The sequence below is a fragment of the Phocoena sinus genome, chromosome 14 (genome assembly GCF_008692025.1).
Source record: "Phocoena sinus isolate mPhoSin1 chromosome 14, mPhoSin1.pri, whole genome shotgun sequence".
Taxonomy (NCBI): Eukaryota; Metazoa; Chordata; class Mammalia; order Artiodactyla; family Phocoenidae; genus Phocoena; species Phocoena sinus.
In genome coordinates this window covers 51,903,036-51,917,613 of record NC_045776.1, presented here as the reverse complement: position 1 = coordinate 51,917,613, position 14,578 = coordinate 51,903,036, and the positions used below count along the sequence as shown (strand labels likewise).

Below are 14,578 nucleotides of genomic sequence, written 5' to 3'. Positions count from 1 at the left end.
ATCAGCACAATATTCATTTGATGTAGCTGTCACATTACTCCTTAAACTATGCTTAAATTGAAGGGATTGAGATCAAGCAATCTTCCATGTATAATTGGGCACTTCTTTATTCAACTAAAAAGATCTCTTGGAGAATGTAGGTTTTCAATGATGAAAGGAAGATAATTTGTTGAGCAGGTAATAGATGAAGAAGAGGCAAGATTTCTAGGCATTTGGTGCTCTGGAGAAAGGCTAAAGGTCCACCTTTGAAGTTATTCCATTGTTCTCCACGAATAAAAAATCCCATGGTTGACAGTGCTAGTTCCTGGTATTTTGCTCCCTTCAACAAGGAAGAAAGGTAAAATGGCTATTCAATTTTGACTTAGATGCATAAACTAGAGACACAGCATATTTCTCTTCCAACCCGCACCCTGTTTTGATTATGCGTGGTTCTGTTGAAAAATAAATTGCTTTAGAAAAATTAAATGTTTATAGTTGTACTGGTGGGGTTTTAGAAGCTTGGGCAAAAACTTGGTATTTCAGGAAAATTTCATTTGACGGGCTTTGTTGATTTTCTGCCACTTACAACTTTGAATTGGGTATTATATGTATACTTTTGTGTATGTACTTATTGTAAGAAAGAACCTAGTAATTTATTTTTTCCAGTTTTACTGGTATGTAACTTATATATAACGTGTATTAGTTTTAGGCGTACAACATAACTATTTGATATGTGTATATATTACAAAATTATTACTACAATTAGTTTAGTTAACATCCATCACCTCACATAGTTACAAAATGTTTTTTTCTTGTGAAGAGGAACTAGTAATTTAAATCCATGGCATTTGGTTTCTTATTACCTACTTTGAGAAAGGTTGTCAAAATATGATTACAGCTTTTCCTCCAAATCATAGGAATCTCCAACAAAGCTTTGATAAACTGAGACCCTCTGATGGGAATCTCTGTATACTATTCACTGCTACCAGAAATCATGTTAAGAAGCCTCCTTTGCTATATATAGAAGCAGTTCAGGGCCACCAAAATCTCCTATTGAGCTCCTTTGTGTGATCTAGGAAATCTGAGAGGAGGGTTGAGATGTGGTATGCATCAGCCCTTCTCTGCTCATGGGTCATCACTACTGGATCTTGGCTCCCTTTACCTGCTGAGCCTGATGCATGCTCAGGGTCCTCTCAAATAGTCCTCCAGGGAGTCAGTCAGAGTTGGAGATACAGATGAAATTTAATATCTACCCCTCTCCTTGATGGGGAAAGTGGAGCTAAGATATTCTCAAAATTGTGTTTCTTGAAATGGGATTTACCCAAGTTGAGCCCATCCTCTAGGAGTGCAAGATTTGTCATCTAGATATTGAGTCCTGGTTCTGACCTTTACCAGTGGGGTGATAGTGGGCAAGTCACTTGGCTTCTCCAAGCCTCAGTTTTTTCATTTATGAAGTGGGAAGAAGTCATACCTACTTCAGAATACTGAGGATTAAATAAATTAATTTTGGGGAAGTGCTTGGTATACTGTCTAGCCCAACAGTTCTCAGACTTTTCATCTCATAACCCCTTTATACTCCTAAAAATGATTGAGTTTTGTTTATGTATATTATATTTATTAGAATTAAGAAAATTTCAAAGTATTTATTAATTTAAAAAATTAACCATAAGCCCATTATATAGCAACATAAATAACATGAAAAATAACTGTATTTCCCAAAAAAAAAGTTAGTGAAAAGAGTAGTCTGTCTGCTTCTGCATTCAATCTGTTGCAATATCACACATCATATAGCCTCTGGAAAATTCCACTGTGAACGTATGAAAGAATGAGAATGAAAAAGGCAAATGATATCCTAATAATAGGTTGAAAAGAGTTTTGACCTCATGGAACCCAGAAAGCGTCTTGGGGACCTCAGACCAACCGTTAGCATAGCCAACATTTAGCACCCAATAAATTTAGTTATTATTGATATATATGGAAGTTTTTGTAACTAGTGATGAGAAATAAAGGCGATTGCTTCAAAACTTCTTGTTCTGTACTTTACTAAAGGGTCCCAAATAAGACTGTGATTCAAATTAAGCAAAAGAAATAACATTGTTTTTTAAATAAATACTAATAATACATGAACAAGTTCTTTGAATTTTAAAAGGCTCAAATCTTGCTTTCAGGAATTTGTCAAATGTATTATCATAAAGCTTTTATTTTTTTTCCAGAGAAGACTCTTTTTCCCTCCTAGGGTAGTAAGATCTTAGTAGAGAGAGAAGTAATTTGATATTTACTCTGAAACCACTGATAGTGTTCCTATGGGGTTTTGGCAGCCCACCAGTTTAAGAAGGTGTGGCCCCATTGTCACCATGCTGAGCTTCACGACTGACAGGTCAATCTTGATTTACTAGTTGGAGAACCGTCACTTAAAGCACTTATTATGGTTTGATCCTCAGATACAAGATCCCTTAAAGGGGCTTTTTGAAAGCCCCTTTGGATTCTAAAGACAAGAAGCAAAAGTGGTGTAACAGATAAATTGATAAGTTGTCTCAAGAAATATAGGTAAAGTTCATATAGTTCCAATCTTAGGATATATGGGTATAGTTTATATCAGCTATCTGTGTACTTTGCAGACATATGGTCCTCTAATTGTATCAATTTTCTCCTTTCTCTTTTTCCTTGGGAGGTAGTGTAGACCATGGGGAATTCATATGCTGGGCAACTGAAATCTGCTCGATTTGAAGAAGCTCTCCACAACTCCATAGAAGCCTCTCTCAGATGTAGTAGTGTGGTACCACGACCAATTTTTTCCCAGCTTTACTTGGACCCTGACCAGCATCCTTTCTCATCTGCAGGTAAGTTTCTCAATCCCACACATTTCTAGACTCCTTTTAATAGAAGTGGGATCTCCAAATCTGGGGGTATCTGAAATAAATGGGTTAAATGTTAGTCAATGCCAGTCTCCCTGTCCTCAGATATTTTTCAGAACTATGAATTTTTCTTTTGGTTATTTTCCCACAAGCATTTTTATTAAGTTAGCTATGATTTATTTGCTTACCCAGATGTAAAACCCAAGGTGGAGGATCTGGATAAAGATTTGGTACACCGCTACACTCAAAATGGAAGCCTGGATTTTTCTAACAATCTAACAGTAAATGAAATGGAAGATGACGAAGATGATGAAGAAATGTCTGATTCAAATAGCCCACCAATTCCCTATTCACAAAAACCTGCCCCTGAAGGGTCTTGCACTACAGATGGTGGGTTGCCTTTTTTTTTTTTTTCCAATTCCTCTAATATTGTCTGGCTAGTTTCCAATCACTGCATGGGGTGCTCAAGGCTGGAAACCAGTAATTACAGAAAGGAATGAGGAATGATTATGCTTTCACTCACATTATTGCCTGTGATTTCATAGCAGGTGTCTATTAAGAAAGACAAGCATTATCACCCCATCTTGTAGATGAAGAGACTGAGATTCACAGCAATTGAATGACTTCTCTGAGATGGTATGTGGCAGAGGCAAGCCTAGACCTAGCTCAGGACTTTTTCAATGCTCCAGGTGCTTCCTGCAAGAATGTGACTCTTTCAGAAACTTTTAGTGATCTCTCTTTCTACGTCTTTCTGTTCCACTCTCAAAACAATTACAGAGATATCAGGTGTTTTAATATTTACCTTTTCCATATATTTTGAAAATTCATCCAGTATACTGTTACCTCTAGAAGATTAAAATGAACATATTTTGATAATCCCACTTTATTTATCTTCAACTTCCTCTTCTACCAAGGCTTTAACCACACTTTTAAAAAGAAAATCCTACATAAAATGTTTTCAGTATTTCATGGTTTTGGTGATGTAACAACTTAAATTATACTCACTTACCTCCATTTAGTGGCATACGGTGCTGTTTTCTGGCCATCCCAGCCTGATTTCTAATTAGTTCATAATTTGATAGTTTATAGTTTGCCCATAGCTCTTCCAGCTTGGCTCATTCTAAGGTAGTTCAAAGAGTCCTCTCTCTCAAAGGCAGAACAGCCCTGAATTTTTCCTTATGAAAATGACAGTGAAATAGAGCAATACAGTGCCTGGATTTGTTTCAGCATACCACCTCCTCTTCATGGGAAATCCTCTATTTACCTAAGACTCCTAAGACTTAAAGGAAGGTAAAGCTATTTTTAGAGGCAATTTAGATAAGCAGATACTTAACACCCCATGGGCTTCTGGGGGTGCCATTCAGATGTAAAATCTGGTTGCTAATTTCTTATGTAAATTATTGGTAGGTTCCTACCCTGCTGGGAGGCAGTTGATCGTCTAAAGGGGTAAAGGGCCGCCAGATTTTAGGCCTCCAAATACTGCTTTGATTAGTTTGTGTTTACAGCTGTTTCAGTAAACTTTCCCCTCCCCCATTTAGATTACTCTGTAACCTTCAAGCTGGAGATAATTGGAGAATGCAAAATCTGGTTCTGTGAAGTGAAAACCTTGGCTATTAAGGAAATGCAGATGAGGTTTACAAAGAAGGGCTCTGTACTATGGCTCCCCTTTAAAATTAAAATCGCTTGCTGCAAGAGTCTTGCTTTTAAGGCAGCATGTCAGTATTACTCCCAGAAAATGCGTTTGAGAGTAGGGGCAAGTTTGTCAAATAAATTATTTGTGTGCCCCATAACGTACTTTTCTTTCCTTGACTACAGTAAATAGGCTTACACCCCCCCACACACATTTAGGGTACTTTTCCCCAGGTCCTCCAGTAGCCTTTAAAAGAAAGATCCTATCTTTCTTTCAGGATTAGTTCAGATATAATTTAAAATTACCCTAGAGAGGAGTAATAAGGTTACTTCTTATTTTGTCTTAGGTTTTAATTGAGATTTAATATTTATTATATTAATTTTCTGACATATTTCTAATAGTGGGGAAATTGAACTACCTGCTACACCAGATATTTGGGTCCTATAGGTCTTGAAATATAATCACATTTCATAGATTCTTTAGCTACTTCTTTAGAGACACACAGAGCTTATTTTCAATCTTTTTAAAAAACTAAATTAAATATTGCTCTTTGCATAATATATATTTTTCTTAACTGGGGATCCCTGATGATATATTTTGTATATAATTAGCTGATCTGAATCACAAGAACAAAGGTTTGGAGGAAACAGTCCAGACCCTTGTGAGCATATTCTCAAACTAACTACAAAGTGAACTCAGGAAATTTTCCTTGACTTTGCAACCATTTCTGGCATTGGATTGATTTCTTCGTGACCCTGTTCCCGGACTCAGCCTTGCCTTTTCTTTCTCATCTGTTCTCTTTCCTCTTAGTTAAATCACCTGTGTGGCTTGTGCTGGTGATTAACTGGAAGGCAAGAAGGTAAAACAGGACATTTTAAAAATGGACTTTAAAAAAAATTTAAGTGTAGTTTATTTATAATGATGTGTTAATTTCTGCTGTACAGCAAAGTGATTCAGTTATACATATATATATATATATATATATATACACACACACACACATATATATTCTTTTCCATTATGGTTTATCACAAGATACTGAGTACAGTTCCCTGTGCTATACAGTAGGACCTTGTTGTTTATCCATTCTACGTATAATTTGCATCTGCTAACCCCATACTCCCAATCCATCCCTCCCCGTTCCTTGACAACCACAAGTCTGTTCTTTGTTAGACTTTAAGAACAGATTTAGATTTACAGAAAAATTGCTAAAATACTACAGTTGCTATATATCCCCACAGTTTGCCCTATTGTTAGCATGTCACATTCCTAGTAATTTTAGTAATAATGAAAGTCCATAGTTTATTTGTGTTCTTTAGTTTCTACCTAATGTCCTCTTTCTGTTCCAGAATCCCATCTAGGATACTACATTAGATTTAGTTGTTATGTCTCCTTAGGCTCCTCTTGGCTGTGACAGTTTCTCAGACTTCCCTCGTTTTGGCTGACCCTGACAGTTTTCAGGATTATAGGTCAGGTATATTCTAGCAGACCTTCTATAGGAGTTTGTCTGATGTTTTTCTCCTGATTAGACTGGGGTTATGGGTTTGGGGGAGGAAGATCACAGAGGTAAAGTGCCATTTTCATCATACTATATCAAGGGTACGTACTATCAACATGATTTATGACTATTGATGTTGACCTTGATCACCTGGCTGAGATAGTGTTATCTCCTCTCTCCCCCCACCCCACCCCCATTACCATACTGTGGAAGAAAGTCACTGCACTCAGCCCACACTTAAGGAATACGGAGTTATGCTCCACATCTTGAGGGCAGAGTATCTAATACATTATTTGGAATTCTACTGCATGGAAATTTGTCTCTTCTCCCTCATTTATTAATTTATAGTCATTTATTTATATCATTATACACTTATGAATATTTATTTTATGTTTTGGGTTATAATCCAATACTACTTTATTTTTTTCTCCAATTTTTCCAGTTTTGGCCATTGGTAGCAAGTTCAGTTGGTTCCTGTGCCCCTTTTATATGCTCCCATGATTACGGTTTTCTTTTTAGGATAAAATAGGACATTTTCTCTTTTCATTGTCACAAGCACTTTCTGAAAAAAAATTTTAAGAGGAGGTTTGCTTCCTCCTTCTATGAGAAAAACGTTCTTCTCCTAGAATCGTCATTAATAATTATTACTTTTCACCTCTAGGTGTCCTCATATCATAAATGGGAAAACCTTCAAATGCTGTAGCACTGAAAGCGATTTGTGCTTCTTTTCTTTTTTTTTTTTTTTTGCGGTACGCGGGCCTCTCACTGTTGTGGCCTCTCCCGTCGCGGAGCACAGGCTCCAGACGCGCAGGCTCAGCGGCCGTGGCTCACGGGCCCAGCCGCTCCGCGGCATGTGGGATCTTCCCGGACCAGGGCACGAACCCATGTCCCCTGCATCGGCAGGCGGACTCTCAACCACTGCGCCACCAGGGAAGCCCTCTTTTCTTTTTTTTGTGGTATGCGGGCCTCTCACTGTTGTGGCCTCTCCCATTGCGGAGCACAGGCTGCGGACGCGCAGGCTCAGCGGCCATAGCTCACGGGCCTAGCCGCTCCGCGGCATGTGGGATCTTCCCGGTCCGGGGCACGAACCCGTGTCCCCTGCATCGGCAGGCAGACTCTCAACCACTGCTCCACCAGGGAAGCCCCTTTGTGCTTCTTAATTTGAGTGGACTGTGTAGTTTTCATTATACCACAGAAATCACTCTGAAATCATCTTTCTTCCAGAGAAAATCCTGCTTTCTTCAGATATTTTCCACACTGACTGTGTCTTCTCTACTCTATCCCTGTTTAGCCCAAAACTGAAATTGTACTTTTCCCCCTTAATCTCCCTTTGGCTGCAATGTATTGCTTTGAGAAAGCTCATCAGAAATGTCACTCTCTAATCAAGGGACACCTTTGGAACTTGCAAAACCATGAATTTTAAGGATTCATCAGCAGGTGTGAGAGAGGTGGATGCTGACACAGCCCATGGCTGGCAGGGGCTACTGTGTCAAGTACCCCCCAGGATTCAGCCTGGAAAGTTGAGTGATGAGACTCAGCAAGGATAGGCAAGGAAGAAGCTATAGGAGAGGGTCCTACATCAGACCAGGGAAGGTGAAGCATTCTGTGAGTCAGAGCGATATTAATGAGGACGAAGGAGACTGTAACCTGGAGTCAAGAGACCTGGGTCCCAACTTGGTGGGTTGCTGGGTATTTGACCTTGGGCTGTTTTCTTAACCTTTATGGGCCCTAGCTTCCTCATTTACATACTAAAGAGATTGGGATAGATTAGTGTTACCCAATCTTTGACTCACAAATCTCTCTTATAGTAATACATAATCTTTTGAACCCCTTAGGAATTTAAAAACGAATTCTGTCACTATATGGCATGTGATAAAGAATAGATTTTAAGTAGAAAATATTTATTTTAGATTAGTATATTAATATACTCTGAAAATATATATATACTCATATTATTCATGCATGAGAAAATATTGCCTACATTTTATCATTCAATCATTGCTGTTTAATTTACTTTAAATTGGTTGTGTAAGGAAAAGCATGTTTTGTTGACAAATTCAAAAATAAAATGTTATACTTTTGGGGGGGTGGAGAAGGGGGGCCAAGTGTATTTAAATATTTCTCAGTATCAAAAAAAGAGTCAAAATCTACTTTTTTTTTTTTTTCAAAATCTACTTTTAATACCCAAATTTTGGGGTTTATATGTTTTAGGATTAAAAGGATGTACTAATTTATTTTTATAATTTTTGCTCTACGTGATGAAAATGTTTCAGGCTTTTGTTTGCAGAATTTCTCTACAAATAACATGCTGCTGAAAGAGGTAGCCTTTTCCCTCTTACATGAAAAGCCAAATTGGATTATAATCACTAAAATTTTACCTTATCATTACTTTTTTTTTTTTTGGTGCCCCAGAAACATATTGGTGCATTATATATATATATATATATATATATTTTGCGGTACGTGGGCCTCTCACTGCTGTGGCCTCTCCCGTTGCGGAGCAGAGGCTCCGGACGCGCAGGCTCAGCAGCAATGGCTCACAGGCCCAGCCGCTCTGCGGCATGTGGGATCTTCCCAGACCGGGGCACGAACTCATGTCCCCTGCATCGGCAGGCGGACTCTCAACCACTGCACCACCAGGGAAGCCCCATTTTATGTAACTTTATAATTTGATGAGTGGGGTTTAGGGTTGAATATAACTTTCATATCTAGCAGAGAGCATGTTAGGTACATTTATAAAATGACTGTGTCCATCAAATCCGTGTTCCCTAAGCTTCCCATTATTAGCCAACAGCCCATTATGGGTATATAAATTAAGCAACACATCAATACATGTGACTGATAATAAAATCAATTTTTAAATGTGTAATAATCAAAACCACACGTTGATATGGGGTTCAGCTGAGTGAGTCCTGAGTTCGTTCAGCTGATTTCCACTACCTCTACATGTGTAGCATGGAAAGCACTTAGAACATTCTGTTTTAAAAGTGGATATTAGGGACTTCCCTGGTGGTGCAATGGTTACAATCCACCTGCCAATGCAGGGGACACAGGTTTGAGCCCTGGTCCAGGAAGATCCCACATGCCGCGGAGCAACTAAGCCTGTGCACCACAACTACTGAGCCTGTGCTCTAGAGCCTGCGAACCACAACTACTGAAGCCCGTGTGCCCTAGAACCCGTGCTCCACAACAAGAGAAACCACCGTAATGAGAAGCCTGTGCACTGCAACAAAGAGTAATCCCCACTCGACAAAACTAGAGAAAGCCCACACACAGCAACTAAGACCCAATGCAGCCAAAAATAAATAAATAAATATATTAAAAATAATAATAATGATAAAGTGAAAGTAGGATATTAGAATAATTATTTTATTAGTTTTCAGAAATTGGTAATGTTATCTATTTTAGTTTCACTTATAGTTCCCAAGTATCATGGAATACCTTTATGAATCGCTGGGATTTTGATAACTACTTGTTGGAAAATCCTGTTATCAGATGACCTTGAGGTTCCATATAGCTCTGATGTTCTAAAAAGCTTGTGATAATTTGCAACTTGGTACAGATTGGTACAGACTTGTCTATTCTTTCTATTATGGAATGACTGAAAGTTTAGAAAGGTTGTAGTACTACTACTTAGTGACAGAGAAAGCTCCTCAAGCATCCTGTTTCCATCAATAGGTAATCATAAACCTCTCATCATTGAATTTTCTACACCATTTGGGAGGGTATTTTATGTTTTGCCTTTTGGAGAAAGTCATAATAAAGGTGCTACCTCCTAGGGGAGATATGTTTCTAGGTTTACTGTCTCTACACAAATTAATAATTCCTTTGATTAAAAAAATTAATGCTCCTTTTAAGACTTTAAAATGCCCCTAGATTTAGTATTTCAGAATTTCATGAAAAAGTCTGTGTTCACCCCTCCAGGTTTTAGCTCTGGATTATAACTATTCTTAAGTGCTTTTTTTGGCCAAGTTGAATAATAAGCTTTTTACCTGTTCTTATATAGCAAAGTTTCCATGTCTTACATCACTGGACATTATGGGACTCATTCTGTAACCTTGGACAAATACTCTCACCTTTCTGAGCCTCATTTTCTCCATATATGAAAAAGAGATAGTGATAACTAGCTAGAGTTGTTGACAGAATTAAATGAGAAAATCTCTGCAGTGTTTAGCACTGTACCTGTCTTATGTTAAGCACTCCATAAATTTTAACTGCCACTAGTATCATCATCGTCATCATCATCATCTCCCAACTTTCAAACCTGTGAGTTTTGTCCCTTAATGGGGGTGGGGACAGCAGATTTTTTTAAGGGTTCTATGTATCTATAGGCTCCAAAGTATGTTTGTAAACTGAATAAATAATATGACTCATGTATAAATGACTATTGTCCAAATAAATATAGATGATATTGTGAATAATAAAATACAGATTCATTTAAATTGTTAGAGTTCACAATAACATTTTGATATTATTTTTCTCAATTTGTGAACACTAGAAGTTACATTTGAATTTTTTAATGTTAAAAGGGGATCTACAAGCTTGAAATGGTTGAAGCCCAGTGTCTTTATCATTCTAGTCTTTGATTTCTTGCTTTTTGTAATTCATTGTGTCTGCTTTTGAGGTTTAATTATCCAGACCATAGAGCAGATTCCTATGCACCATAGCTTCATACAATGTTTGGATGTTGTTTTCTTTTTATTTCTCATATACTAACTGATGGCATCCAACTGTTTCTTGGCATTTGGTTAACATCATAATATGAATTGATGCTGGGAGAACCTAGCATGGTTCTGGCGCACTTTGTATTGGGTAATAATGATGGTGGTCTCCTCAGGTTTGTGTGTGAGAGTTAGGTGTCCATCTTCCATTTTCCTGGTTTATGTCGGGTACCCACACCTGGACTGATCAGCCATGACCAGAAAGGTGGGATATTCCAGTGGCCCATCTTGAACTGGGTGCCAGCTCCAGCTCAATCTGGAATATCACAGCTGTCCAGGGAAATCACATAACTAGAGTGGTGGGAATCATTTCCCAGAAGATGTGGAGATTGGTGCTTTGTAGCAGAACATAGCTGTCCTCTGTAATATTGTTTTGTAATTATCAGTTCCTTATACATTCTTCTAATTGACTACAAGTGAGTTCTTAGAGGAAGGTATACTTTGTTCAGCTCTATCCCCAGGCCTAGGACAGCATCTGTTGCAAATCATTTTTAATAAATGATGAACTAATGAATTAATGTAATACATTATGGTTACAAAGTGGTTATGTAAGGTGGTTTTTTTTTTTAAACTGGTCATCATCAAAAAATCTACAATGAATGCTGGAGAGGGTGTGGAGAAAAGGGAACCCTCTTGCAGTATTGGTGGGAATGTAAATTGATATGTAAGGTTTTGTCATGTCTTACCTAGTGCAAGTAACCTAAACAGTTCTGAGTTCTAGTTCTGATCCATTCATTTATGATTCACCAAACTCGGAGCTTTAGTCTCTTCCTATATGAAATGGAGAACATCTGTGTTCTATGATTGTCTCCATTTAGAGAAGTGAATTTGCATTGAAAGTAAAAATACTATATTATGTGCACATAAAAATTCCATGTTTTTCAGAGTTTGCTGTGTATTTATCATTTGCTTACTTGTGGATCAGAAAATATAAAGTCATCAGTGTTGGCTAAAACAGTTGGAAATACCTCCTTTTAGTGTCTCTGTCTTTTTAGCTCTGCTCAGAGGAGCATATATGATAGATGTGTCTTTGGTTGGAGTACATGGACTTTAAATTTAGTCCTTAATAGTGATTCCCACAGGTAATCAGCTCTCCAAATGGGTGATGAGGAGTTATAAACTCTCTAAACATTCCACTGTGTCCTTTTTTACTGGTTTGTAGGTTTTTGTCAAGCAGGAAAGGATTTGCGTTTGGTATCTCTGTGTATGGAACAAATCGACATCCCAGCAGGATTCCTCCTGGTGGGGGCCAAGTCTCCCAATCTTCCTGAACACATCCTAGTGTGTGCTGTAGACAAGCGATTTCTACCAGATGATCATGGAAAAAATGCACTTTTAGGTGAGTATCTCATACCTATAAAGTTCCTTCTGAGATAAAGGAGTTAAAATACAAGTTTATTTTAAATTATCACAGAATTTTTAAAATCACAGAATTAGCTGGGGATTACATATTAGTTTAAGTAAGAAACACTTTTTCATTTAGTAACTTCTTAAAAATTAACTTTCACTTTTTTATTAACCCTCAAAACATTCACCTTAATGAAGAGACTTTTTAAAACTAGCATTAAAGAACACCATACAATTTATCAAGAATAAATATTTTTGGGCTTCCCTGGTGGCGCAGTGGTTGAAAGTCCGCCTGCCGATGCAGGGGACGTGGGTTCGTGCCCCGGTCCGGGAAGATCCCACATGCCGCGGAGCGGCTGGGCCCGTGAGCCATGGCCGCTGAGCCTGCGCGTCCGGAGCCTGTGCTCCGCAACGGGAGAGGCCACCACAGTGAGAGGCCCGCGTACCGCAAAAAAAAAAAAAAAAAAAAAAAAAAAAAAAAAAAGAATAAATATTTTGTGAAATAAAGTAGGATTCACTCTCCATAGAGTCATTGATCTGGATCTGATATCAAATCATCTCTCAATTATTCAACTGTGGATTATCCACTTTGTAAGTCATTGGTAGTTTTTCTCTACCACCCATTATTTCTAACTACACTTGACTGATGTGATTCTCATTTTATATTTAGCATTAGTTCAATCAGGATAACTAGGAATATACCTATGATGTAAAATGTTTTAACTTTATGTCAGAATTGTTTTACTTTCTAGTATTACTTCGGACGTTTTTCACAGCATAGCTTTCCTACATCATGGGAAATAACAAAGAGTGGGTTTACTTTTTAATTATTCTTTTTAAATTGAAGCGTAATTCATTTACAATATTATATTAGTTTCACATGTACAGCATAGTGATTCAGTATTCTTACAGATTATACTCCATTAAAAGTTATTACAAGATAATGGCTATAATTCCCTGTGCTGAAATATATATTCATGTTGCTGATCTGTTTTATACTAGTGGTTTGTATCTCTTAATCCCTGACCCCTATCATCCCGCCTCTTCCCTTTATCCACTGGTAACTACTAGTTAGTTTTCTATATCTGTGAGTCTGTTTCTGTTTTGCTATATACATTCATTTGTATTATTTTTTGAATTCCATATGTAAGTGATATCATACAGTATTTTTTTTTCTCTGTCTGACTTATTTCACTAAGCATAATACCCTCTAGGGTCATCCACGTTCCAACAGATGGCAGAATTTCATTCTTTTTTGTGGCTGAGTAATATTCCATTGTGTGTGTGCACGCAAATGTGTGTGTGTGTGTGTGTGTGTGTATCACATCTTCGTTATCCATTTGTCTATTGATGGATACTTAGATTGCTTCCTTATCTTGGCTATTGTAAATAATGTTGCCATGAACGTTGGGGTGCATGTATCTTTTCAAATTAGTGTTTTCATTTTCTTTGGCTATATACCCAGTACAGGAATTATTAGATCATGTAGTAGTTCTATTTTTAGTTTTTTGAGGAACCCACATTACCCTTTTCCATAGTGGCTGCACCGATTTACATTCTCACCAACAGTGTACAAGGGTTTCCTTTTCTCCACATCCTCACCAACATTTGTTATTTGTAGACTTTTTGATGATAGCCATTCTGACACGTATGAGATGGTATCATTGTTGTCTTGATTTGCGTTTCTGTAATAATCATCAGTGTTGAGCATCTCTTCATGTGCCTATTAGCCATCTGTATGTCTTCTTTGCAAAAACGTCTATTCAGGTCTTCTGCCTATTTTTTGATTGGGTGTTTTGTTTTTTTTGATACTGAGTTGTACGAGTTGTTTATGTATTTTGGATAGTAACCCCTTTTGGTAATATCATTTGCAAATATTTTCTCCCATTCCATAGGTTGTCTTTTTATTTTGTTTATGGTTTCCTTTGCTGTGCAAAAGTTTTTAAGTTTAATTAGATCCCATTTGTCCCATTTGTTTATTTTTGCTTTTATTTCTTTTTCCTTAAGAGACAGATCCAAAAAAAGTATTGCTACGATTTATGTCAGAGTGTTCTGCCTACATTCTCTTCTAGGAGTTTTAGGTCTTACATTTAGGTCTTTAATCCATTTTGATTTTATTTTTATACATGGTGTAAGGAAATGTTCTAATCTCATTGTTTTACATGTAGCTGTCCAGTTTTCCTAGCACCTCTTATTGAAGAGACTGTCTTTTCTCCATTGCGTATTCTTGCCTCCTTTGTCATAGATTAATTAACCTAGGTGTGGGCTCTCTATTCTGTTCCATTGATCTACGTGTCTATGTGCCAGTACCATGCTGGGTTTTTTTTGTTGTTGTTACCATGCTGTTTTGATTACTGTAGCTTTGTTGTAGAGTCTGAAGTCTGTGAGGGTGATACCTCCAGTTTGTTCTTTTTTCTCAAGATTGTTTTGGCAACTCAAGGTCTTTTGTGTTCTCATATGAATTTTAGGATTATTTGTTCTAATTCTGTGGAAAATGTCATGGGTATTTTGATAGAGATTGTATTAAATCTGTAGATTGCTTTCAGTG

At 37.4% G+C, this 14,578-nt stretch overlaps 1 protein-coding gene across 1 annotated transcript in view; it reads left to right on the top strand.

The window, feature by feature from the left end:
- The window catches only part of GREB1L (GREB1 like retinoic acid receptor coactivator), a 261,369-nt gene that overhangs the window by 138,346 nt on the left and 108,445 nt on the right, over nt 1–14,578 (top strand). The window contains exons 3-5 of the mRNA XM_032654275.1: nt 2,655–2,819; nt 3,027–3,224; nt 11,846–12,022. Coding sequence (XP_032510166.1) covers nt 2,663–2,819; nt 3,027–3,224; nt 11,846–12,022 — 532 coding nt within the window. The 5' untranslated portion in view covers nt 2,655–2,662. The remainder of the gene's footprint in view (nt 1–2,654; nt 2,820–3,026; nt 3,225–11,845; nt 12,023–14,578) is intronic.